This window comes from Osmerus eperlanus, chromosome 24 (genome assembly GCF_963692335.1).
Source record: "Osmerus eperlanus chromosome 24, fOsmEpe2.1, whole genome shotgun sequence".
In the NCBI taxonomy this organism is placed as follows: Eukaryota; Metazoa; Chordata; class Actinopteri; order Osmeriformes; family Osmeridae; genus Osmerus; species Osmerus eperlanus.
Window position 1 is genome coordinate 4,009,657 of NC_085041.1, and position 27,422 is coordinate 4,037,078.

General features: G+C 44.6%; 1 protein-coding gene across 4 annotated transcripts; it reads left to right on the forward strand.

Annotated features, from left to right (window-relative positions):
• The first annotated feature begins 1,588 nt into the window (after window positions 1-1,588).
• Window positions 1,589-27,202, forward strand: LOC134010980 (microtubule-associated serine/threonine-protein kinase 3-like). 4 transcript variants are annotated; one of them, XM_062450339.1, is made up of 28 exons: window positions 1,589-1,917; window positions 3,884-3,973; window positions 7,747-7,835; window positions 8,183-8,255; window positions 10,124-10,144; window positions 10,574-10,652; window positions 11,825-11,982; window positions 13,247-13,322; window positions 13,537-13,746; window positions 15,968-16,069; window positions 16,255-16,387; window positions 16,496-16,563; window positions 16,694-16,785; window positions 17,299-17,507; window positions 17,832-17,970; window positions 18,075-18,207; window positions 18,473-18,638; window positions 18,987-19,088; window positions 19,295-19,417; window positions 19,599-19,711; window positions 20,094-20,272; window positions 20,574-20,698; window positions 20,952-21,149; window positions 21,362-21,588; window positions 21,878-22,000; window positions 22,291-22,427; window positions 22,756-22,940; window positions 23,235-27,202. In XM_062450339.1, exons 1-28 carry the CDS (start codon window positions 1,871-1,873, stop codon window positions 24,293-24,295), a joined length of 4,458 nt encoding a protein of 1,485 aa, XP_062306323.1. In that variant the 5' UTR covers window positions 1,589-1,870; the 3' UTR covers window positions 24,296-27,202. The 4 variants fall into 4 exon arrangements, with proteins under 4 accessions (XP_062306323.1, XP_062306324.1, XP_062306325.1 ...); XM_062450340.1 differs by lacking the exon at window positions 10,124-10,144; XM_062450341.1 differs by lacking the exons at window positions 1,589-1,917; window positions 3,884-3,973 and adding an exon at window positions 5,668-6,216.
• The last annotated feature ends 220 nt before the right edge of the window (window positions 27,203-27,422 follow it).

Below are 27,422 nucleotides of genomic sequence, written 5' to 3' on the forward strand. Positions count from 1 at the left end.
CTGGGTAAGAAATGTCAACGGATTTCTCGTTCTCTGTCAGGTAACAGGAGCATTGCAAACTGACTCACAACCTCAGACCACAACTGGGGAGGGGACTGCACAATGCTGAGCTCTGAGAGATGTTGTTGTTGTTCAAATTGCATCTTTTGAGAAAATAAATGGCCAACGGAACCTTTGACCTCGTCCTTCTGTAAACACCTTATAATACTGAAAATGTAACCAGCAAAGAAGGTTTGAGAGTAAGATTATTATATTGACCAACTTGATTTTAATGGAAGTGAATCAAAATGTAAATTTGGATTTGGGGGATTTAAAAGTGTACTTCAAAACAGAAAAACTGTGATGAACATTTTAAGAAATGCTAAATGATGTCTAAATGTCAACATAAAGCATTGGTTTTAGAGAAAGAGAACTTGGGTTAAAGGCTTACAACCTCCTCCTGTCCTACATCCTCAAATTGTGTTTCCATTTCCCATTTCTCTGAAATTACTAAGATCCTGAGTATTTATTTTTTCCTATTTGCATTGGAGACATTTTCCTTGCTCTGCACAGGTTATCTTTGTCTATTCAAACGTTCTGACTGAACTACTTTCTCTAGACGAATTCTAACTGTGTAGAGTGTTCAGTTTTCCAACAGGTGGCGTCAGTCTGGCGTCACAGCAGCGCATCATGGCTATAATGAGAGACTAGAAAATGTGGGTTTGCTTATTACACTGGTTAAAGGTTGCCTAATAGAGTATGGTGTTTTTGAACTTTAAATGCTTATTCTTAGGATGCATAGTAAATGATGAACACTTATTATAACATAATTGACAGTTTGATGTCGAGTAGCCTACATTTTGCGTGAACAAATGTGCATCCGAGATTGCGCAGATGCACAAAAGACTGCACCAGACAAGAGAGAGGCGAAGGTAAGTCCTCGTCTCCATGGTAACTGAGGAGCCTGTTCTTCTCTGCTGTTCAGTTACACCTAGTTACACAAAACTCCACCAAAGCATGACCAGGGAAACCCCTTTTTGTATTTATGTGTTGAATATGTATGCGTAAAAAAACTGGCAATATAATGTGAAATCCTAATGCAACCATGCTCAGAGTCAGAGAGCTGAGATATGTCTCTCTCTCTAAGACCAATAGGTAGGCTAAATCATGGGGGGTAGTTCTTTAATATCAACTATTTAGGCTACACATGATCAAGTCTGCTGGGTCCTTGCAGCAAATAGTTTTTTGACCTATCTAGACCTTGAGGTCAAATTATCATCCTGGCACACACTCACATACCATCTATCTATCCATCTATATCTATGTATCTATCTGTCTATCTGTCTGTCTGTTTGTCTGTCATGTGAGCATTTAATCTGTTTGAAATTAATTTCAAACAATTACTTTGAAAGCAAAGTAATGTTTTTTTTTTAAACAATGCTTTATGTTCAAGCATTCATCTTTGTTATTTTATATTTTTGCTGCCAGTAATTAAGAATTTTCCCGTGCACTATGATAGACATAATCGACACCCTCTCTATTTCCTCACCCCCGGTAATCACATGGGAGTGGTGACCATTCCAACGCCTCTGTCACTCAGCGCTGGTTCTGCGCTAGCTGTTCGCCTATGCTTCTTGAGATGAAGATACCTGAATCCCGACGAGCGCTCGGGTTTACAAATCCCTAACCGAACGGAGTGCTTTCATCGACATGCTGTGTCGTTAGTTAGCAGGGAAATGCTAAAGTTAGAGTCAAACGATAGCTTGTTGACAGTTATTTTTAGTTCCAAGCGTACAAAGAATGACAGCAGAATCGACCCTGATATTATTACTCGTTCCGCGCCGTGACAACTGAAGTTAACTGGGATCCCTTTGGCAGGAGTCGTGAAACGATGAAGTCGAGGAGAGACAAATTGAAAATCCCCTCCCTTACTCTGGAGTAAGTTTACGTTTGTTTAATGGATATGTTTGTATTGCTTATTCGTGTTTGCTCATTGTACGTGTGTTTGGAAATGAAATACACTTCATGAGATAGCTGGTTTTGATGTTGAGATGCAGCTTCGTAAACAACCAGGCGAAGTTTATTCGCATAGCATTCTGGCATCTTAAATAATAATGTACTCTAATCGATATATACAAGATGTAATGTTGAAGTTTACCAAGAAGAGAAATGCATTTTAGAAAGTCTGAAAAGCTACAGGTGTGTCGATATTTCAAAATCGCAGCCAAATATCAATGACGCACAAAGTTGGAAATGACAAAGCTATATGTGCATGTTTTTCCACAATAGCGTTCTCAAGTTTTCATGGAATAAAAATGTTGTTTAGTTTATAGTAGGCCTACATCTTGATTTATGGGGGTTTGTTTACTATTAAAAGCACTTCCACGTAGTTACACTATAGCCTATTGGAATTGAAATATTAATTGTGTATTGTAGGCTAGGTTTGGGTTCTTTGTTCGTGCATTATGTGGATTTTACCAAATAGATTTGTAAAACCTGCTTGTGGCGTTGAAAACCAGTTTTAGAAAGGATATTTTCTTATTGGTTTATGGAATGAAGAGCACCATGCCATGCAGTGTGTGTGACCTTAGAAAAATACCTATGGTCTGGACTTAATTTTGATTGTGATTAAAAGCATTTCCAGTAATTGAATAGCATTTCCAGTTTAAGTTACATGCTCTCTTGAGTCATGCAACTCCTCACTCATTGTAATACTCAAATGGCTGTCATTTTGGGATAATCTGTGTGCCCATTTTCCAACAAGCTATGTGTTGGGATTCCTGTCTCCATCAGAGGATTAGTATTGCTGCAGTTCTCATCCCGCCCACTCTCCTTCCCAACCGTATAGCCAGGGGCAGCCTGGTTCCTGCTTGCCCACTAGACGTTGATCCATAAAGCGTAGGAGCGTTTCAGAGCTATCTGTGTTTCCTATGGATCATTTGCTGGGTGCAATGACCCATTGTTTTTTATTTTTTTGGTGCAGAATGCATAATATTGGAGCCCACTAATAATCCACTTCAGTACAAGCAAGCAGTGATGGAGGTTAGGACCTTGGTGTGAAATCTAAGAGTTTGGGGTATTTACAGTCATGGCAGCTAACCCTAACCCAAACATTACAATATATGTGATGATATCCATTTGGGGGGGGGGTTTGGGAGAAGATGCATGAGGATTTAGTGAATTGTGATTTTTCTAACCCTCATTATGAGACAGCATGGTGCAGTGTCTTCACACAAGGAGTTGTTTTTCAACCGCTCTGGATTACTATGACAACACGCTCATGTCTTTGCTAAGGTAACCGATGCTGTGTTCTGCGCCTGCATCTGAACAACTAACTATTAACATTGTGCTGCAATGAAGCAAGACACAGAACTCTGCATAGAAATCAATAGTGATTTTTCTAGCTGGATCAGCAATTTATACAATTCAGATGATATATTACAGTATAGCTGAATAGACAAATTGTAAATGTGTTTATTTACAGCTATGTTCATGTTTTTTTCCACCATAGGCTTAAAGTAAAATCCTTATCAGAATTAAAGATTATTTACCATGAATTTAAATTATACCGTATATGGCTGTAGGTTGGGTTTGTACAACAAAAAAACACATCAAGAATGCAAGATAAGTCTAATAAGCTTGAAACCCTATCATTCATAACCAGCTCTTAACAACGTTATATGAACCTGTATACCCTTTAAACAACATCGACATAATTTGCTACAGATTACATCAAACTAACAGCTGTGTTGCCACAAGCAAACAGTGACAGGGTGTCTAGCACAAAACCATTAATGCCAGCCAATGAAAGTGATATGTCGAGGGGGTTGGTCAGCACTTTATAGGCAACACGGAAATGCTGAGGCAGCCCACTGACCCATGTGACCCGTATCTTGCCTTGCAGTTTGTCACCCACATGCCAGAGCCCAACTCTTCTGAGCCCATGCAGTCCGTGCAGCCCATGCAGCCCCTTACAAACCCTACATCCCTGGAGGTAAGGAAGCAGTTCTCACATCCGAACCCGGTATGAGTTGAAAAGGACTAGGTACTCGGACATTTGACTTGAAGATTGATTGAAACACCAAAAAGAATATGAAGGTCATCAATTTAAAATTGCTATGTCCTATGTTGTTAAATTTAATATTGAGATTTACATGTTGCCAAATGCCAAACACTTAATGGAAATAGGGCTATTAAGGACATTATTTGTTGTTTTGAGGGTTTCTGACTTTTGGTCCAAATCAAAAATCACACATGATGTCTTTCCCAGCCTATGTGGGTTGCTTGGCAACGTCAAAGCGGTGGAAGTATTGGAAATCATCCTGAAAATGGAAGCAGCATATAGCATTTTATTTGTCTGTATTACAGATGAAGACATTTATGTTATCACAATACAAGAGTCAAGATAGTTAATGATAGAGATATTAATTTGTTTTCTGGATCAAGAGATTCCACTACTGTGGTGCAGAGTACTGTGAATATTATTAAATTCTTAGTTCTCATTTTAAGCCTTTTTCTATGGTCACATATAGGCCCTATACTATATATCCCTGTAATAGTGCAACTTACTAATGGAATAACAGGATGTCAAAGCCTCTGCAGTATGATAATAAATGGCAGTTTAAGCACAGCTAAACACAGTTGCTGCTCACCTTGTGAGCCCTACATAAAGAAATTCACCTGGAAAAAGTCCACCCAATTGCAATGAGCTGTTTTCTTATCAAGGTTCACTTTGTGTTGTGTATGACCTTGTGTAGGTGTGTGTATGACCTGCACCACTTAAATAAGCCCCTCTTAGATGGATGACATTCTTTTTCAATAATAACAATAAAAAAAAAAAACAAGTCTGCAGAGTAGATTATTTGTGCTGCAGAGTTCCTCTCAGAGGAAAAGTGTTAATTAATTTGTGTGAGTGGCTGGCATTATCACGTAATACCTGAGCCATGCTATCTATTGCTTCCTCCACTTGGACATCATAAGACAAATTTCACTCATCTATATCACAATGTGTCAACGGATTCACTTTTTTAAACCCTGAAGGATAGTCAGGGGCATGTGTGAGCGTTGAGACAAAGAAGTAGGGGTCCTAGTTTGTGTATAAACATGCCTGGCTGTAACAAGTGAAATCAGAATAGGTGGATGTATAGAGGGACATTAGAAGTCCCTTGTTGTTGCCATGACAAGAGAAGGTTAGTTGCCCTGACGGCAGGATGGCATACTGGCCAACAAAGGGTGAGATGGGGTATAGGTTAGAGGTAACAGGGCAATTTTGTGTTGTGCATAGCCTATGGTTTACTGCTAATTGAATTACGGTTGTGAAATGTTGTTTGGAGATTCTACAAAGCTCTGTTTTAGTTTGTGTGTAGTCAACTTGCATTTGCGTATAATTGCAACACTTTTCAGCATAACAAACCATTCATATTGTTGGAATTAGTCTGAATAATGAACCAATATTTTCTCAGTCTTGGTCATAACCTTTTCCAGAGCACTTGCAATTCTAGAAGTCTTCTGATTTCCACTGCATGGCTAGCCTTAGTTAATTGATTTGTTACATTCAGAATTCACATTTCATTGGAATAAACCAAATTTAAGAGAGCTGGGAAGGTTGCCCCGTTCCCATTCTGTGGTATGTCCCAACGAAGTCGGTTGGGGAAGGTTATCCTTCGTCACAACAACACCCCAATGAGAGCGAGCCGAGGGAGTGTTTCTATGGAAGCTAATCAATCAAAGCGCGCTTCGGCAGTGCGTATGAATTGTCCGGTCGCCAAGATCTCTCTCACTTAAAAGATGTAGCCAGGAGCTATGTAGTGAAGTTGGATAGCTGATCACTTTGAGCGGACAACATTTAGCTACAGAAATGACGAGAACTTGCTTCAACTGGGAGCCTGTTTGAATGAGGTTGAGTGAAACTAGCCTGCTGCTAGCTGGCCAGCTACTCACTCACACTCAAGTTGTGAAGCTAGCTAACGTTGTCGTTGGGTCAGAGTCTGGGAAGGAACACAAAGACTGCCACGGCGATGGAGGGTCTACAAGGGACTTCGGTTCTATTCATGTATTCTAGCTAGCTAGATATTTAATTTTAAGAACAATAATGTTCTCGCTTTTCTCTTGGAACGGAATATATGTTAGCATTCTAAACTAATAGCACTACAGTATGTCGGATCCAAGCCACTGGACCGCATTGCCGAGCTACAAGTCTCATTTTGTTACCGGGGCGATGCTTAAACGGTCTAAAAGGTAAGACATAAAATGTTTGTACTTAGCTGTACATATAGTAAAAGTGTAGTCTGTTAACACCGTATAAACTAAGGCTGGCTAAGTTAGTGCTAAAGCAGGTCTCTGAATCTGATACAGGAGAATCACTGACGTTATTTTATGGAAATATCCCGGAGGAGACTACTGTATTTGGAAATGCTTTCTTTGTTTATATAATAAAAAAGTAAGTAATATATTTTGAACTTTCTGAAATGCTTATTTGCTGTACAGCTAGCATTTCTACTGTAGTAGCGAACTAGCTAGGTAGTTCTGTTTTCTATGTTGTTGTGAAGTTAGCTTGCGATGCCAATTACTTCCGAACTGAAGCTTCTTGGCTTCTGTGTGGTAGCACTAGCCAGTGTGTGATACTTAATATTTTTTGTTACAGTGACATAAACGTGGCCAGTTGCTCTGGTATTTTAAATCCCAATACAATGCAATGAATTCAGCTAAACAACATGCCTTTTAACCAAAATAATAGTTTCTGAAGGCAGTGTAAGGTATTCATTTGCTATTGAATGATTGACGACATGTTATTAGGCTACGAACAAATTGGATGGTAGTTACTACAAGCTCGTAACGTCAAGGGCTAGGCCTTGGCCACAACGCGGGTACTTTTAGTACATCTGCGGCAGAGTTTATATTCATGTTAGTCGTAAATTAAGTGTTGAATGCGAAATCAAGAGTTTACACTACATTAATCTACTCAGTTCTGAAACATAATAAATAAGAGCTGAATTTCGTGTTTGCTGAAAGTGTCTGTCTGGTCTATTGCCATTGGTTCATTCATCTATTGTTGTTTTAATGAGACAATACACATTTTCCCGACAGACAGTAAGACACCATGGCAGTGAGACACACCAGGCTGACACTGATGCCTGTAAAACAGGGTTAGGAGAAGATGACCATGGAGAAATGGGCAGTGGCATCTCCATGACATTGACAGCCATGTACATTTTACATAGCTGTCAATGTCCTCCAGTCTGTCTTGCCTTCATTAGGATATATATATAGCTGTTTTCAGCAGACAGAGTAGAGATAAGGTGTTTTTGTTTTTTAAATCTGTCTTGCTCTGGAACAGTCATTAATTTCTAGTCTCATCTGTGACCCAGATACATCAGTCTCAATTGTGTTTGGTTTTCCAGCTTAGCATGTCAACAACTCAGTCCTGTAACAGGCACTGCATCTCTGATATCAACAGGAATTATGATGCACTGAATCAGGGCAGCGGTTGTGTTATATCAGCTTTGTGTGCATGCCTAGTCCCCCCCCCCCCAGATGGGCAGATGGGGATGCTTTCTAACCACTGAGTTTGCATTACTGCTTTCTTTTCAGAACTGATTCACGATCATTGCTGCAATATTTCTTATGTGTGTAGTACTGGCACTTGCAAGTCGGTGCCTGTGATTCAAATGTCGAAGGAACGCTTGTGCCTGGGCAACGTTTCAACCTATCCTAACGGTGTCAGTGTTTGTTGGCGCAGGCGACTCACTTCCGTTTTTGTTCCCATAGTTGCCGCAGCAGCAACAGGAAGAGCCTTGGTGTTGGGTCACCTTCTCCCACTCTGTCCAGACCTCTGTCTCCTCTGTCCGTCCACACTGGTAAGACGCGTCGCAGCACCAAACCGTATCTCCCAGTACTCTGTTAAAGCAGTGCAGGTTGTAACAAAGGCATACCTAATAAAGACATCGGTAATTGCCAGTGTTGTTGCTTAGGAGGCCTACTGTGACTCCTTGAAATAGATCTACAAAGCAATTCACTCCAAGTGAGTTTATTTGGCCTCTCTTTTTTTTGTGGTCAAATTTAGATCATTCAATTTGGCTACAAGCACATTGGAGTAACCGTAAAAAAAAATATCAGCAGCAAGTTTATATAATTGCCTCCCTTCATTACTTATTATGGGTTTCAATTAGTTGTAATCACAGTAATCATCTTTGGTTTCTTTCAGCTGCAAGCAGTCCCCTGGACAGCCCTCGAAATGTGTCTACTAGTACCACCCTCAGCTTTCCCTTTGCTCGCAGGTATGTTGGGAGTATAATGAAGGCAGACAGTGCTTGTTTGTTTTGATTGTTCTTAATTCTATGTGTTAGTTGGAAAATGGTGTCAAACCATCCATAGCACATCATGTATTTGTGTGTCTGTGTCAAAAACATAAAAGCTTGTTAAGGAATGTATTTATCTGTGAATAAATACACCTTTTTCTAGAGTTACTTGTGAGGTGAGGGCAGCTTGTAGTTTTGTATTCTTCCTAAAACCACAAGGCATTCATTTTAGAAGGGTTAGGAACAGTAGGAACAAGTAGGAACTTGCTCCGGGGGAATGTCCCTGTACTTACTGTCAGTCGCTCTGGATAAGAGCGTCTGCTAAATGACTAAATGTAAATGTAATGTAAATGTAGGAAGGACCGGCCCTGGTTAGGAATATCTTAGATATACTATCTACAGACGACGATGAGTCATGTAATTTCAGCCTTTAACTGTCCCCGTGGGAAATCCCTTTTCTATACTTGCCTCCTGGCGTCTCACAAATACGTATTGTATGACGCGGTCGGAACAAACCTTTTAGACAAACTCAACCTCAGCTAGCTGACATTTGGAGGCCCGTCGACGTCATCACAATCATCAGTTTGTGAGACTGTCATCCCTGCTACCTCCCACCTAAACGTTTGCCTGGTTTCAGTAATGACGCCATACTTGAGTAGATGAGGGAGCAGCCAAAAAGACACACGTTCTTGCTCGGCCGTTTCGATAACGTCGATGGCGACAGATGGAACAAAAGCTCTGCGCGTCGTCTTTCGATGGCGAAGTCTGTGAATCACGTATGGCTTCCTCTGCTGCTTGTGTGTGTGTGTGTGTGTGGGGGGGGGGGGGGGTGGCGCCCGCTCAGGAAGTCGAATCGGCTTCTTTTCTCAGCCACAACCGAACTATGAGCAAATGTGAGCTAGTGGCCGAGGCGTTTGATAGACCTAGTGCTAGTTTTCCCTACTTCAGCTCTCTGCTAGCGTGAGGCATGGTGTGAGATGAAGGGATTCCTCCCCCCATAGCCTACTCAAGGTTCCATGTTGTCTCACAGCCACATGCTCTCCTGCACTTTTCACCTCACACCTAGCAAAATGTGTGCACATGCTGAGAAGTGAGTTTTTTCCCACTTAAAAAAAAAAAAAAAAAAGGTTGCAATGCATTTTTATTTATTTAGAGGTTGTTATCTCAAGAGCACCTCAATCCATTCAGCTGGAGAGATTCGTCATTATTTGGATTCCCACATTCCCCCCACCCCCCCCCTTTTAAAACCACATTTGGCCAGTGTGAGATTATCTAATAATGCTTCTCTACTGCCTGGGCATTCTTAGAGCAGCCTGAAAGCACTCTGATTCCCTGTGACAGTAGCTGTCAGATGTCCTCAAAGTTGGATTCATCCCCTTACGAGACACAAGAAGATAAGCCTCTGATAGCAGGCTACATCAAATTATTAGTTATGCAATACTCGAAAAAGAAAAAAAAGAATAGGGTCCAGGTTTTATCGGCGCGCAAAGGTTTCGTTTTTGTTTCTCTGGAAAATGTTGTCAGGGAAGCGATCAAATTGCAGCCACTTCAATAATTGAAAATATAAAATGGTTAATAGGCAGAGCTCAGTGGTGCACGCTGGAATGGAAGGCAGCTTCAAGTTAGTGTCGTGCAGTCAGGGCTTAATGCTGCACAAATCCAGGCTGACGGCAAAGGCAGGTGTGTCTCAATACGTCGACCAAATGTCACAGGTCATTGGCTCGTCGCCACCGCCGCCGCCATGTCTGTGGTGAGGCTCAAACTCCATGAAGACTCGACCTGGTTCAAACACTTACCTCTCCTCTTCTCCCTCTTGTTTCTTTCTCCCCACGCTGTCGTGGCACCAGCCACATGGCTCGCACTGACAGGTAGCCTATATGATTTCCCCTTAACACCTCTCTTGAACTGGCTCTCATCTTTCGGTTATTTGTATTTATTCATCTGATGCTTTCAGCCACAGCATCTCCGTGGTTTAGGAGCCACATTTGGGAAAAAGCAAAAAAATAAATATATAAAGCAGTTTCCGAGAAATCCTGTACTGTTTACGTAACTTTATTTTATAGACTTTCTATGACAAAGGCTACATTATTCACTGCACATTGTGAATACCTTTTACATGGAGGATATTTAAGGACACTGGTTACTTGAGTTCTTCACGGTGGGGGGTGGGGAGGGGAGGCAATGAAACTGAGGAAACTTTCACTGTAGTGTGAGGACATGGTGATGTGTTATGTAAGGAGTTTGGATGTGGGAAGGTATGAGGTTATGTAAATCACATGTGCGTTCTTTTCTCCCAGAGCGGAAGGCCGAAGATGGTCGCTTGCCTCTCTCCCGTCATCCGGCTATGGAACCAACCCCCCCAGTTCAACGGTCTCTGTGAGTCCCCCCTCCTCCGACACACACACACACACACACACACACACAACCTTACCCGCTCTCACTGCATCGATCAACGCCGTGCAGCGGAATTGTTTCAGCCCTCCTCACCAAAACCTTGACAGATAAAGAACGACAAGCAAGTGATAAACAACATTGACGGAACAATAAAACACAAAAGATAACCAATGGGATGAACACAATTGTTTTCCTTGATGTGCCAAAGTGAGTCACCATGCTACTGCCTGAAATAGGCAAAGTTTGGAGCTGGTAATGCATGCATGTAGCTAACAAAGGGATGAAACTTTGAGCTCACGTGGCTACCCTGTTTGTGCTTGTAATTCGATTTAATGCTTCAAAGAGCATGTTTCTTTGGCTGGAGAAAATGTTACCTAATGTCTCATCGGCTTTCTTAGCCTTTGCTGTTGCAGCGAATATTCTTTATTTCTTTGTCTGGCACTTGAATGCATTTAGAGGTCCACCCAGCCCCATACCACTACCAACCCAAACTCCTAGATCACTACAATAGGCCTACATTCAACTGCGTCCTTCACCTTCAAGGGCACTCCAAACGAATAACAACAAATAATTCACACACTGTCTTAAAAGACCGGGAAGTAAAATGTGGAGGTTAAAAGTTTAGACGCTGTCATTAGGCAAGATGGTTCACGGTCTTGTAATAGGCCAACAGTCTGTGGTGAGAGGCTGCCATGTGTTCCTCTATTGTGAGATAGTTTATGAGGTGAACCCAGGAACAGGCAGCTAGGTCATAAGAAGACAATAGGCCTTTTCAACTCTGTTTTTATATGCGGGCGGAAAAAGGGCCCTCACAGATGCACTCTTGGACGATAGAGCTGCTATTCAGGACACATGGGATGAAAAATTCAACAGATTGCTAGTCCCAGCCTTTTCATGTCACAAACAAAATGTTCTTCCTACTTCGACGGATGCCAAAGTCTGTTATCATGTTCTAATTAAGATACACACGCACACACTACTTAGTTTTATGATAATAATAAAAAAAATAAAAAGACACTTGCTACCAGCGTAATTTGAATACATAATGTTCTTGTTCTGCCAGTCAAATAAGATTGGATTTGACAAGGTGCTTTTAATCCTTCAGGTGGTGATGATGTTGTTGTTGTTGTTGTTGTTGTTGTTGTGGTCTGCAGTCCTCGTCCTCCTCTCAGGAGCGTCTGCACCAGCTTCCCTACCAGCCCACGCAGGACGAGCTCCACTTCCTGTTCAGACACTTTCGCAGCTCGGAGAGCGTGACCGACGAGGATGGACGCCCCTCGCCACTCATGCGTCCCCGCTCCCGCAGCCTCAGGTAGGACCTCGCCCTCCCGCTGCACGCAGGGATTCACGCGCATGCACGTACAGCGCTGGGCGTCTTTTGTTGCGGGCGGCGTTTGGCGACGCTTGCCGTGCAGTATCGTGTTCCTGTTAAGTTGAAAATGTGCAGTTGAAGTGCGGACGAGGGCATGTGTCAGTGTTAACGTTGTAACCGTTGAAGAGAGAATGTGCTCATTTGCAAGCCCCATGCCTGGTCCTTGGATTCAGTGGACTTGGTGCTTTCTTTTGAATTTGCAAGTATCTGCCTACGCACATTTGGCCTTGTCTATGAACTGTAGTTGTTTTTCGTGTTTGCCATGCCTGATCCTGTACAAACAGGTTACACTGTCAAATATATTACTGTCCATAAAACGTGTTGACTTTTCAAATTCAGAGACATCATTTGTAAATTAAAGACCATTTTTATGAGAGTGCACACATTTTAAGGAACCACTCAAGTAGCTCATCCACAGTCAACAAGTTCCAGAATTTAGTCTGACAGTCAGATACAGCTGACGACTTCGTAAACCTGAGAGCTGTTGTCAGTCAGGAAGCAAGTAGGGTGTAGCGTGGTGGCTTAAGGACGTTAAAGTGGTGGTGCGGCGCGAAGCCTGCCAGGGTGCTCAGGCCTGAGCTCTCTGTGTTCTTGTGGCACGGCGTGCGTGGGTGTGCTAGCTAGCGCTGCAGGGCGCTGCTGGGCAGGAGTCTCGGGCGGAGGCGGGGGGTTCTGGGTGCCGCAGCGTGTGGTGGGCAGCCTGCCATCTGCTGCTACAGAGGCCTCTTTTGTGGAGGCAAATGCAGTACCTCAGCAAGGTCTGTGAAGAAGAAGTTGGAGCTTTTTGGCTGAATCCCTGATGTAGGTCTTGTAATTCTTGGACATCAAGTGTGTGTGGGGGGAGGGGGGGATTGAATAGACTGTCCTTGGTGAGGCAATATTGAGGTTGTCAAAATCTCACTCCCGAGTTTTTATTGGCTATTATTTGCAGAGCATTTTTTTATGAAAAAAGTTACGATTTAATGCGTTTTTTGCCATTTTCAGTGTATTAGAGTAATGCTTTTAGAAATGTGAGCATTTGAAAAATGCATTTTGCAAACACGTGACCTCTGTCATATGGTTCCTTTTGAGCTGATATGTATATTTGATATTAGTACACAAGGAGAACATTTGGCATGTTTTGACCCTCCAAGTCTGTACATTAACTCTTTGCATTGAATTGAATGTAAGAATGTTTTTTTCCTTCTTTTGTCTTTTTCCTTAGTCCCGGACGAACAAATGGCTCTTTCGATAACGAGATAGTCATGATGAACCATGTTTACAAGGAGCGCTTTCCTAAGGTACGTGACACAGCACAAAACGCATGAACCCATGCATTACTGTTTTTTGGGGGGGACTACAAAAAAACAACAAAAAAACACTGGGTTGAAGGCAAACAAATCCAAGTTCCGAAGATCAATCATCACAAACGATGATTCCCCAGTAAAACCCCTCTCCCACGGCAACCAGGCCTTCAGCGTGTGTGTGTGTGCATATACTCTGTGTTCCCTCCAGGCCACAGCGCAGATGGAGGAGCGCCTGCTGGATGTCGTCACCCTCTGCTCCCCGGACAGCTCCCTCCCGCTGGGGGACGGGGTGTTGGGCTTCATCCAGCACCAGCTGGCCGAGCTGGTCCGAGACTGCCTGGACAAGTCTGAGAAGGCGCTCATCACCTCGCGCTACTTCGCCGAGCTGCAGGAGAAGCTGGAGAAGCTGCTTCACGAGGTAGGGGCACGGTCACGTGACACGGTCACGTGTCTGACTGCCGAGGTGGGGCGTCGGGTCATGTGACCGCTCCTCGTAGGAAAGAAAAGCAAGCGCTTGAGAGTCATTTGATGTGAGATCTTGGAGGGGGGGGGGGGTCGACTGGCCGTAGAGGAGCTGCAGATCTAGTTTAGGTTCCACTATAATAAGGGTTGTGTGATTCAACATGTATAATAACCATAACAACTACTCTAAAAGATATATTTTTACATGGAGACCCCATTCATTGCTTAAACAGAGGGAACGTGATGATAAACACCCACTGACTTGGTGCATTACTGACAGCTTTTGGTACTGTGTCTCTTAGCAAGAACAGCAGGCATACAGCGCTACTTTGGTAATGGAGGGGGATGGCATTTAAAACACTCCTTGTGGAGGCAGGGGGAGGGAAGGGGGGGGGGGGACACCCTCTGGCTCCCTTACACTGCAGTGACTGCAGTGTAAGCAGAGCTTCGAGCTCAGATGGACGATGAACTTTGACCTTAACTGTCGCCTTATCTTCTCATTGATTGGCAGAGTCGGTTTCCCTTTGCCGAAGAAGAAACATAATTAAACCGCATGTCGGCATACAATTAACTTATGGGCCCGTACATCAGTCCGGTGTATAATCATTCTAGTGTTTTAATGAACTCCCATGCCGTCGTGCTCTGCAGGTCAACAATCAAATTGTGATAAGGTTAAATAAAGAGGAATTGATTGGACCAAGCCGAGTGGAACGAATGAACATGACACATAGCCCGATACCTGTCTGAACCCCCCCCCCCCAAAGGCACACGCACATTTGGGAGTGGAATTCTCCAGCGGTGGTGGTGTGCCGAGTCACAGAGCGCATGTCTGCAGTCTGTTTTTTTTTTGTTTTTTTGTTTTTTTGGTCACAGGTCTCATCTATGTTATGATAGAATGTTAGTTTCTATGGCAACCTCCTCCACTTCAGTCCTGTGTGGTGCGCCAGAGACAGCGAGTCACTGTGTGTGTACTCTCAGATAGCAGGCTCGGTTTACCCACAGCTGAATTGATAAATGCCATTCCCATCGAGGGGAATAATAGTATAACACCACATATTCACCCTGTCTGCTTGGTTGGGGATGTTGTCAAAACATTTTAATCGAGTGAACCAGATTCAAAGGATGTATTACGTCTTAATTATACAAGAGATATTTTACTGTTGAGTAACAGCCCCACGTTTGTGTTCTAGAACACGTTCTAGAACTTCATTCTTGATCTGTTTCTGAGTTGGACCTCAGAGCAGAAGGTTCAATCTTTTTTAGTTGGCTATACCAACTCAATATAGGGTTGCCAAGAATGAGTCACTTAAAAGAGGGTTTGAGGACAATGTGTTGCACAGTGCCACCAGTGCCGTGATATCACCCTCAGCAGTGACGAGTAAAGGCCAGAGATGATTCACTGCTTGAATCAGGAGACCCTCTGAACATGCCTGTGCAGAAGTCTTTGTACTTTTGATGTAACTTCCCAGATGACGCATCATTGTGGGGATCGGTGTGTACGATATATCTGTCGATGTTCAGATCCATCTGTTTGGAGCGCATAGTTCCTCCTTTCCCCTCAGACCCCTCTAGTCTTCCTTTGTTGTAAGCATATTCCTTTCTCTCTTGGATGAGTCAGAGTTGACCCCCCCTCCTCCCCCAATCCAGATTAGTTTGGCTGTCTGGGAATTGCTTCTGTTTTATTTTCTCCCAATTAGAGCTCCTCCAAGATGTGGAACAAGCCCGCTTTGCATGTTTTCTTTTTCTTTATTTTGATGTTCCTTGTATTTTTAACTTTTAACGGTCACTGTATCGTTTCGTCTAATTCCAGTTGTCTGTGTAAATACATTTCAAAGAGGCATGCAAATCCGCTATCCCCTCATGATCTCTTGTTATAAATTCTGCTCTTAACTGAAGCAGTTTGTCTGCTTCATCATCTGCACATATCTTCAAGAGAGGCAACAAAGAAATGTCCTGATTAAAGAGAAAAAAAAATATTTTACAGATTTTTTTTATTTAGTATTCATAACTGTGGTGTAGGTCTGTCATCAGATACTCAAATTACCTCGGCGCGTGTTATAAAAACAAACAGCTGTGGTACACTAAATGACTTGCATAATTTTTACGTGTGAAGTTGTTTCCAGCTATGTGTCTCGCGGGTCTGTGTGAACGAACTCACTCCTGTCTGTGTGTTCCAGGCATACGAGCGCTCCGAGAGCTCCGAAGTGACCGTAATCACCCAGCTGGTGAAGAAGATTCTCATCATCATATCTCAACCCGCTCGGCTGCTCGAATGCCTGGTGAGACAAACAAAGGGGAGGCCTTTCTGATTAAAAACGAGATGGATGCAAATACAGAGGGATTTCCTTTTTTTTTTTCTTTTTTTTCTTAAGGTGGAGGATTGGAGACTTTCCAAAGGATCTCTGAGATGATTGGATGATTATTTCTTGCCAATTCCGTCTAATGAAACTCTGTCCGTTGGCAGGAATTTGACCCAGAGGAGTTCTACCATCTGCTTGAGGCTGCGGAGGGTCATGCCAAGGTGGGCCAGGGCATCAAGACGGACATCCCCCGTTACATCATCAATCAGCTGGGCCTGACACGGGACCCCCTTGAAGGTAAACGACCTGACGGCTGACAAACAACAAATAAAAAAATCATTAAAAACGCACATACAAATCTGTCAACGTCATTGTTTGACGTCAAGCGGCACCTCCTGTGTTTAGACATGGTGCAGCTGGAGCAGTATGAAGCGGGATCGTCCACGTCGGTGGATTTCGATGCACTTGTGGAGGTGAGACGGCAGCCATCTTGCTCAGTCAGGCTGTGTAACAGACAGGACACTGTGCTGGAGCTTGACCAGTGTCAGTGAATCAGACAGACGGTATACAACTCCTAACAACGTCTTTTATCGTGTTCCGCAGAATAAATGTCCCCAGGCACTCACCCCGACCAGAAGGAAACCGCTGGAGAGTGATTTTGAGACCATCAAGCTCATCAGTAATGGAGCCTATGGGTATGTGTCTTCAAGTTTTCTTATCCTGAGAACAATTCACGCACAGGTTCATTAAACATGTTTTTAATGCATTTACGTGTGAGCATGTCTTCTCTGATTAAAGTCTGATTCAAATGATAACAGTTAATGATGAAGAATCTTGGTATATGGCCCGCTTTTTACTGTCATACCAGTGAGAGACCACACACTAGTCCAGAGTCCAGTGGGTCTCAACCCTGGTCCTCAAGTACCTCCTGTCCTGCATGTTTTAGATGTTTCCCTGTTCCAACACACCTGATTCAAATGAATGGTCGTTAGCAAGCTTCTGCATAACTAGATAACAACCCCTTCATTTGAATCAGGTGTGTTGGAGCAGGGAAACATCTAAAACATGCAGGACAGGGGGTACCTGAGGACCAGGGTTGAGAAGTCTAGTCAGTCAACAGTCGCTTAATAATAATTGAGCTATCCTTGAGCTGATTGGTTCAAGGTTGAGGCCAGGTTGTGTTTGACGTGGCTCCTGTGGTTCTGCAGGGCTGTGTACCTGGTCCGTCACACGGACACACGCCAGCGGTTTGCCATGAAGAAGATCAACCGGCAGAACCTGGTGCTGAGGAACCAGATCCAGCAGGTGTTCGTGGAGAGAGACATCCTCACCTTTGCCGAGAACCCCTTCGTGGTCTCCATGTTCTGCTCCTTTGAGACACGCAGGCACCTCTGCATGGTCATGGAGTATGTGGAAGGTAATGGGAAAACGACGTAGCAACACACACCAGGAAGTGATGAAGAAATGTGATTGGATAACACAAAGTACCACAACCAGTTGTTGTCAACCAGAGAACTTGAATTGAATTAAAATCTATTTTTAGAGAAGTTTCTACTTTAATTGAGAACAATAAACAAAACTCATGATCTCATCTGCTGACTTAATTTAAGTGAGAAATCTTAAGTGACATTTTCTTACTGTACTGGCAGCCACATGTACTTGTTTTAAGCTTAAGCAAGCTCATAACTAAAACTTTTGAACTTGGCTTTTTTGCGGTGTCCTAACTGACTGTTCTGTCTAGGGGGTGACTGTGCTAACTTGCTGAAGAACATGGGCCCCCTGCCAGTGGACATGACCCGGATGTACTTTGCTGAGACGGTCCTGGCCCTGGAGTACCTCCACAACTACGGGATCGTCCACAGGGACCTCAAACCCGACAAGTGAGTTCAGATCCCCCCCCCCCAAAAAAAAACGTAATCTCACATTTCTTATTTTGTTACTTTTCTACCGTTCAGGCTTACGATTCCCTCCGTTTCCCCTGTAGCTTGCTGATCACATCCATGGGTCACATCAAGCTGACGGACTTCGGCCTGTCCAGGATCGGCCTCATGAACATGACCACCAACCTGTACGAGGGTCACATGGAGAAAGACACCAGAGAGTTCATAGACAAGCAGGTAAGGCGTTTCCTTTGAGCCTCATTCCATTCTCACGTCGTCATTAAGAGATACTCAGCTCTGTAACACGAGGAAGTAAGACAGCAGGGTTTGAATACTGTAATCAGACTCACAGACGTGTCAACACGTCAGATTGCTAGGCAAAAGGCTGGACAGTAGAAACACATTTTAGGAGACGCTTTTATCCTAAACAACATACAAATGCATGTAGAAAATACAGCATAAAGTGCCCTTACGACCACACGTATTGGTTCTGCTTCTGTAGGTGTGCGGCACGCCCGAGTACATCGCCCCAGAGGTGATCCTGCGGCAGGGCTATGGGAAGCCGGTGGACTGGTGGGCCATGGGCATCATCCTGTACGAGTTCCTGATCGGGTGTGTGCCCTTCTTCGGAGACACTCCCGAGGAGCTGTTTAGCCAGGTCGTGAGCGGTGAGTATCGAGACACGCCCGGGCCTCGTTGAGTTGGTCCAATACCGCGGGCTTGATTATGCGGCCTGATTATGGCAGTCGACTTACCTTTGGGTGTGGTCCTCCTCTTCTCCTCTTCTCCTCCTCCTCTTCTCCTCCTCCTCTTCTTCTCCTCCTCTTCTCCTCTCTCCTCCTCTTCTCCTCCTCTTCTTCTCCTCCTCTCCTCCTCTTCTCCTCTCTCCTCCTCTTCTTCTCCTCCTCTTCTCCTCTCTCCTCCTCTTCTTCTCCTCCTCTTCTCCTCTCTCCTCCTCCTCTTCTCCTCTCTCCTCCTCCTCTTCTCCTCCTCCTCTTTTCCTCCTCTCCTCGTAGACGACATCATCTGGCCGGACGGGGATGACGCTCTCCCTGCAGACGCCCAGGACCTGATCACTCGTCTGCTGAGGCAGAGCCCTCTGGAGCGTCTGGGAACAGGTACGGATCAGCCAGGTGTGGGGGTTTCAAGGGTTTAGGTGCAGTTCTATGGGCATATGTGAAACCCTCTGTGGCATTGCTTGTAAAAAGGACTATACAAATAGAATTGGATTTGAATTTTTCCATTTGTAACAAGTACAGGTGCATTGGAATAGAACATTTAGCATTTCCAGTGTGTGATGTTGGAACATGAATGTGTTTGAAAGGGGGAGCGACGGAGGTCAGGCAGCACTCCTTCTTCCTGGGCGTGGACTGGAACGGGCTCCTGCGGCAGAAAGCAGAGTTCATCCCCCAGCTGGAAGCTGAGGACGACACCAGCTACTTTGACAGTAGGTGACGGTCATTCTCCCTGCTGTGTGAGGGCTGATTAGGTTCACCTGTTCGTCTAAATCCAATAGAAGTAACGATGGATCAAGGATTTGTTTGGCTGCCAGTGTCCTATTTGGATCCCTAGACTGCTTAAACCCACCCACTGATCTGCTTGAACCCACCATCGTACGTTGTTTCCAGCTCGCTCGGAGCGCTACCACCATCTGGCCTCGGACGAGGATGACGAGACCAATGACGAAGAGTCTTCCCTCGAGATCCGTCAGTTCTCCTCGTGGTCGCACCGCTTCAGCAAGGTTGGGATCAGACACAAATCTGTCGTCACAGTGGCAATGAGGCGGGTTTTGTTTTTCCGATGGTGCAATGTAAAAAAAGGACGTTTGTTAGCCAGACTGTCACATACAGTACTGTGCAAAAGTATTGGTTACAAATGCAACAATTATTAATTAAGAACTAATTAAATGAAAAGACTAAACAACATGTCTCAACATTGCGCTTTTACATATATATGTATATCGATGTATAAATATTTAATTTTGTATTTATTAGTTTATTTGTCAGGGACAATGCAGCGCACATTATACAGATACAAATGCATATAACGACAATCTCCATATAAAGAATCTTGGGTGCCTGAGACTTCAGCACAGTCCCTGATGTGGGGATGTTTACCTCCAGGTGTACAGCAGCACGGAACATCTGGCTACTCCGTCCAACCTGAGCTTCTCGTCTGACCGCAGCCACAGTGAGGAGAAGGAGGACCGCTGGGAGGGCAGACTCACCCCCTCCCCCAGCCTGGGAGAGAGCTACAGGCAGGCCAGCACCGGCGAGCGCTGGCACCCCGGACAGAGGGGGAGGTGAGCTCCAATCAACCTGTTTTTGAGTGCTGCTTCAAGTAGCTAATTCGAGTTTTCCTTTTTTTGGTTGGTTTCCGACTGTAAATACCGGTTACTGAATGAAATGTGTTCTTTTTAAAACTCTTCTGCTGATTCAATGGCACAATAAACTGTCTCAATAAAAGTAATTTGTTCTTAGCAGTGAGTGCACAATAACGTTGCTGCTGATTCAATGACACTATTAGCCGGAGGCATTGCCTGACTGTTGATAGCAGAAGATTCTCCCTCACCGCCGCTCCTCTTCCTCTTCCTCCTCCTGCAGCCTTCGCCCCCGTGCCTCATCGAGCTCCTCCCAGTCAGAGAGGGGAGCCAGCCCCCTAGTGGCCATGAGCAGTACCCACAGCCTGGAGACCATGCCACGTTTCGCCTTCTCCACCGACGATGAAGGTGAGCCCAGCTCAGAGCTGTTCTCCAGCATGGCTGGAGGGCACGAGAGGAAGTAGACACTCAAACACTATGGAGAGGAGACGATTCCGAACAAGAACACCTGTAGAAAAAGAACAAGAACACTTGTCGACTAACGATAAGAATGCATGTGCAGACACAGCAATACACTGTGGTCTAAAATGAACATATGTCATACTGCAATAACAAGAACGATTTAATTGATCCGACACAACCTTGTCGTGTGCGTCTGCAGCTGAGGTCGTGGTGTCGAACCTCCAGAGGATCAGGATCCGCAGTAACAGCACCGGAGCCAAGCACTCGTCCCCCAACGACCACGCCCCGCCGCGCTTCGGGAACCAGCTGGAGACCCCGGACAGACAGAGGCTTCCCTGCGGGGGGAAAGTCCCCAAGTCTGCCTCCGTGTCCGCCCTGTCGCTCATCATCACCGCAGGTTAGTGTCAACACGGCCAAGCTCGGCAGAAGGGTTTGTGTGAGTGGGGCAAGGTTAGGGCCTAACCCTAACCCAAGCAATGAGCCTGCATGCAAATCACGTTTACAGGAAAAAACATGCATGTGGATATTTGCTTATTAAGTCCTGTGACGCTGTCCAGCCACAGTAATTCATTGAAATCAACGGATGATCCTTTTGCGTGCTTCTTCTAGATGACATGCCTGGCGGCCTCCAGCCGAGCCCCGTCTCTCCGCGCTCGCTCTCGTCCAACCCCTCGTCCCGGGACTCGTCCCCCAGCCGGGACCTCTCCCTCGGCCTGAGCAGCCTGCGCCCCCCCATCATCATCCACAGCTCGGGGAAGAAGTACGGCTTCACCTTGCAAGCCATCCGCGTCTACATGGGGGACAGCGACGTCTTTTCAGTCCACCACATGGTCCTGGTTAGTAGAGACACATTCTTATATTAGTTATTAGTTAGAAGGGGTGTATACGAATTGATTTGAACAATTATTTTAATGATGAATAAAGATGACAATTGCTGATTAGCCTCACCCGTTTATTTAAATCCAACATAAGTTACGTTGGATCAAGGATTTGTTTGGCTGCCAGTGTCCTATTTGGATTCTAGATTCACAAAATAAGGTCAAGGAGGCTAGTTTTTCATTCCTTTCCGTCTCTGTGGCTGTGCCATACTGTAAAAGTAACCGTGTGTTTTTGTTGGCGTTTCAGAGTGTGGAGGATGGAAGCCCCGCCCACGAGGCCGGTCTCCGGGCTGGTGACCTCATCACTCATGTTAACGGGGAGTCCGTGCAGGGGCTGGTCCACACAGATATGATCGAGCTGCTTCTGAAGGTACGGTCCACCACTTTCTCACGGCTTCAAGTGGGTTCACATACAACAGTCACAAGGGTTTTATTCAGCAGGACACTACGACTGCTAACTTGGAACATTTAAAAGGTTCTAAAACGATCGTTTTCAAGATTCTAGACGCAAAATCTAGAACTTATGACTCATGAAGACACAAACGGTTTAGAACCATCTTCTCGTCGTGGCTGTTGTCTGCGAACCCAAATTTATGTCCATCTATACAACTCATTCTGTACCTTGAATTGGATGTTAATTCACGTGTTCTACAAAAACAGAGTGGCAACAAGGTGTCTCTTCAGACCACGGCGCTGGAGAACACGTCCATCAAAGTGGGACCCGCTCGTAAGGTCAGCCATAAGGGCAAGATGGCCCGTCGCACCAAGAAGAGCAAGAGAAGAGAAAATCAAGACAAGTGAGGAAAATTATAGATCATCTAGTGTCATAATGGTTTCTGTTCTTTCTCCTGCAGAACCTGGTGGGTTGTTTGTGGTAAAAAATATGCCCAAACTGCCTCTTACTTCTACTTATAACCACAACACGGTCTCCCTCTAGTGTTGGTTAGAGGGAACTGAAAACCAAACCCAATCTAGGTCCAATCATAGAGGACATACAATGTAATACAATTAAAATAGTATTAAATATAAAACACTGACATCCTTGGCAAGCCAACAAATTACAATATGATGCATTTAATAATATGACATATTGTAATAAATATAAACAACTTTCATTTCCACCAGGCGGAGAAGCATCCTGAAGAAGCTGTCCAAGCAGAGCACGGTGATGCACAGCAGCCGCAGTTTCTCCTCTGGGCTGCACCAGTCGGTGTCGTCCAGCGAGAGCCTGCCTGGCTCCCCCACACACAGCCTGTCCCCCGGGCCCTCCACGCCGTGCCGCAGCCCGGCCCTGGACCACCAGGCTGCAGGTGAGCACTGAGCAGCACCTCCTCCAGTTGTATATTGTCTGGTCCTCACACGGTTTGAGATTACAAGAGTGGAGAGGCTTGGGGTAGATAAAACGTAGAACTTTCCTCACTAACTTGAGTGGGAAAACTGAGCCCGACATTTGAGATGATATGATTGTTGCACGTTTTTGGCAGTTGGATTGATTCTGTGACGTGTGGGCATTTGGACACATCTCATGATATTGCCGCTTGCAGTGGATTGTATCTTGTTAGCCACAGCATCACAACAATGATCTTTAATTCTTCCTTCCCCAGACACCCCTGACAGACACACCAACTCCCCCCAGAGCACCTCTCCCTGCTCCAGCTCCCCCAGCTCCCCGGCTGCCCACATCCGGCCCAGCTCCCTGCACGGCCTGGGCTCCAAGCTCAGCACGCAGCGCTACACCAAAGTGGGCCGCCGCAAGTCCACCAGCAGCATCCCCCCTTCCCCTCTGGCCTGTAACTCCTCCCCCCAGCCCCTGTCTCCGCAGCGCTCGCCCTCCCCTCTGCCCGGCATCGCCAAAACCCTCCACACGTACCACGGCAAGACCCTGTCGCCCCCCACCATCGTCCGCCACATGGTGCGCCCCCGTAGCGCCGAGCCCCCCCGCTCACCGCTCCTCAAGAGGGTGCAGTCGGCCGAGAAGCTGTCCGGAGGCTACCACGCCGACAAGAAATGCTACACCTCCCGCAGGCACACGCTGGAGGTGCCCTTCCATGGAGAATCCGAGCTCCTGGGAGACCTGGAGTTGGAGGGGGCCTGCGGAGTCTCCCACGTGGGGGAGCACGGGAGGCTGGTAGGGGGGTACCTGGGCAGCCAGCGGCTGAGGGACCTGGGTTCGGAGCGGTCGGAGCAGCTGGTGGTGATGCGGAAGCTCAACCTGTCGGAGCGCCGCGACTCCTTCAAGAAGCAGGAGGCCGTGCAGGAGGTGAGCTTCGACGAGCCGGAGGAGAAGACGAGCCCCATGGTCACCGTGACCGCCCCCGGCGCCAGGCCCCTGAACCAGCACAGGGCGGCCTGGGTGGTGACCCAGCCCCAGTCCAGCGAGGAGGTGGAGGTGCCAGCGGTGAGGAGGTTCAACCTGGTGCCTCAGATCGCTGTGCAGGGCTCCACAGAGAGCGAGGAGCAGGACGAGTGGGAACCGTGCTCCGACGGCGAGGATGACCCCGGCGAGAGGCCGGACTCTGCTGACGTCACACAGCAGCAACAGAAAACGGCAGCTCCCGCCTCTGAAAATATCCCCTGTAAAACAACTGAGGCCAAGGACGAGGCCACTTCGGAAAAGGCGGAACCGGTTTTGGAAAGCTCACAGAAAGGGAAGCTAAAAAAGTGACTATATCACTGTCTGTGACTTATTTACGTACAGCCATATCTTTAAAGGGAGCTCCTTGGTATTCCCCTTTCTGTCGAAGTAGGAAGTCATTCGCCCCAGGAGTGTTTCCCTGCGAACCGATTCCTACATTGATGTTTTGTTCTTTTGTAAATTTTACTTGAACCACAGTGTTGTTTTGTAAATACGTGACATCAGGAATTAGACTGACCTAGTTCCTGTTCTTATTTATTACTTTTTATTATAAGCTATGATGATTTATTAATGGGCCCAAAAGGAAGTATTCAACTGTTAGTGGCTAGCCAAGGGTAACTCATGTCTTGTATCCATGAAAATGTCTTTTGACTTGATTTTTCTATAAATGTCTATTTTTAAACAGGTTTGCTAATAGTAGGAAGGAGACTTTGGACCAAAAAACTCTCATTAGGAAGTAATTTTTGGGAGAATTTAGACTTGCCAGATACATTTTTTACAGACTCATGAATGGGCAAACTGTAGAGGAATGTTGAAGGCTAAGAAGTTATTCAGCGGGTGAAAGCTGGAACCAGGCTTGGTGTGCCTAGGAGTGAGTAATGCCTTCACCCAGTCAAGGCTGCAGGGTAACAAACCTGTTTCAAACTTCTCTGGTCAGGTGATAACAATTAGCATAGTTGACATTATCTTTTATATATGGTACTAGCTTCCATGCCGCACGTTATTGTTAGGTAAGCCATATCCTCTAGCCTGGAATGCAGGACTAATCAGATCAAAAGTGAATCATTTTTATTGTTCACTGTTTGGACTTGACAGTAGCAGGAACGTGTAGTTCTCTCAATGAAGGAATTGTTTTAGTTTTTATGGTTTACAGCTCTTGTTTACAGCTCTGAGCATTTGTATGCAAATCACAATCGATCAGATGGTGTTTCTTCTTCTATTAGTTATCACAGTCCTCCAGTGAGATGAGTCATCGTGACCCGATCTGCTCCCGATGACTCATTGTTCAGTAAGTTTGTTTAAGATTGGTAGCACGGCAATGCAAAAATTATGTAAAAGCTGGTATCTTAATCCATTTTTTAAACTGCATAATACATGTATTTTACACAGGAGGCTAAAGTTTCTCTCACACCTATCTATATCTTGAGATTTTACCACCCTCGCTACAGTTTAAACATGGTTGGCATCAAATATACTTGTTAAAGTATATATAAAAAAAAAACACAATTCCCAATTTACTGTATTGATGTTTACATTTAATAGTGCACTAACTTCTGTATTTTCTGCATCATATTTTTTTATGAAAAATGTCAAGAGGAAGGCAAATTTAAAACCAGGGCTGACGAACTGTCGTACCTTCAGTTGGAACCCAGGGATATGAACAAAAACCAGTTTTGTGTCCTTGTCCTATACAGGTATTCGTGTACATGCTGATACTGAGACTGTGTTAACGTCAGTGCCGTGTGCGATGCTATTATACTTGATGTGAGGATGCACAGGAGTAGAGAAAGGCCCTATTAGAGCATAGAGCTCAGAATCCCATGCATGTTGTTTCTTTCTGCTACAACTGTCATCCCAATTTGCACACTACAGCGATAGTCCTAGAGGTTGTTATCCCGGCAAACATAGTACTCACTGTTGTTAAACCTTCCATACAAACAATACCTTCAGTGTTATTGTTTCTCAGTGGAACACCGGGGGGGAAAAGGGACTTAACTAATGATGGACTGTTCACAGTGGGACTGCCAATGACTGTTGGCGGTGAAATGAAATTTTGCTTGCTTGCAGCCTATGAGAATTGTTTACAAGGGACATATATGCTATGTAAACCTTTTTGTAATCCTGTCATTTCTACTTTCACACCATAGCAATCGATCAGAACCCCAACACTGAATCATTTATAATAATTGCTGTAGAAGTACTTTTTAGAACTGTAAAACTTCCTGACAGATTTCAGGGAAGCCTTTACGTGGATACGTACTTGTGTTTAACTTTATGTTGAATGCATGCTGCATGAAACAGACACACAGACTTGATCGCATGGTATTTGGGGATTATTGCCCGTACTGTGTTTTCTAATTTGTCTGGTAGGATTTTTGCACAAAGTAAAACCTGATTCATATTCATGAATTTAGAAACGTCCTCTGTCTACTTGTAGCGTATATTTTATGATTTCAACCAACGCGTTTTGTGATGAAGTCATCCTTCCTTGGATGGTTTTAGTCCGATGCTTTTTACTCTTTCACTGGAATGTGTTCAAGTTACCACAGTACGTCCTGTGACGACTGCGTTAGGTACTGTACTTCTAAGGTTTGACAATAGACGAAGCAATCGAATGAAGTCATTGAATGAAGCTGGCAAATTAGAAGTTAAGAAATAAATACTATTATTCATTATCACAATAGAGTAAAGATAAGCTACACATTCAAGAACAAATGTATCTTAATTCATAAAAAAAATTACTAGAGCTAAAATGTCAATTTTGTGAATATGGATACTGTACTGTTGTGGTTCATTCGCGTCACTTATTTGAATAGTTAACATTTCTGATGAGCAATTCCCTATTCAAACTAAAGGTTATGACATCGACACAGAATTAAATATGTAACGTGGGAAGACATTGCTGTCTGAGCACAATAAAAACAAAACTGAATTTGATTTGCTAATTAAGAATCCGTCACTTCCATTTTTTCTACAATTTTGTACCGTTTCTGTGTTTCAGGTTATATATTTGTAAGAATTTAAACAGATGTTCTTGTAGGGTTCAGCAAGTGACTAATATAGTGGACATCCCAAAAGGTGTGAAATAGAGGCCCTCATTCTCTATAGCTACAGATGTTGTCATAATTGCTAATTTGTTGGGTACTTGTTTTTTGTTTTTTACTGGCTGTTTAACTGTTTTATAATAAATTATTTGCATATGGCATACTAAATCTATTGGGACTGTGCTGTTTCTTTATTAGGCTTAGCCCAATGTTAATTAGTTTGGCAACGTTGAGTTCAAGTGGCAATCCCAACTGTTAAAATTTAGCATTTGGCATTGCAAGACCAAATTTGAGAAATATGTATTTTTCCATGGACCTACTTTGCTAATGTGGTGGCTTTTCTCGTCCCACAACACTAACTTCAACTTCAGCGGTGTACAACAGTGCGTCGA

Coding starts and splice junctions, on each gene's coding strand:
- LOC134010980 (XM_062450339.1), top strand. CDS start 1,871: ATGAAGTCGAGGAGAGACAAATTGAAAATCCCCTCCCTTACTCTGGA. Junction 20,699..20,951: donor CTTCTCCACCGACGATGAAG/GTGAGCCCAGCT, acceptor GTGCGTCTGCAG/CTGAGGTCGTGGTGTCGAAC. Junction 22,428..22,755: donor AGAAGAGAAAATCAAGACAA/GTGAGGAAAATT, acceptor CATTTCCACCAG/GCGGAGAAGCATCCTGAAGA.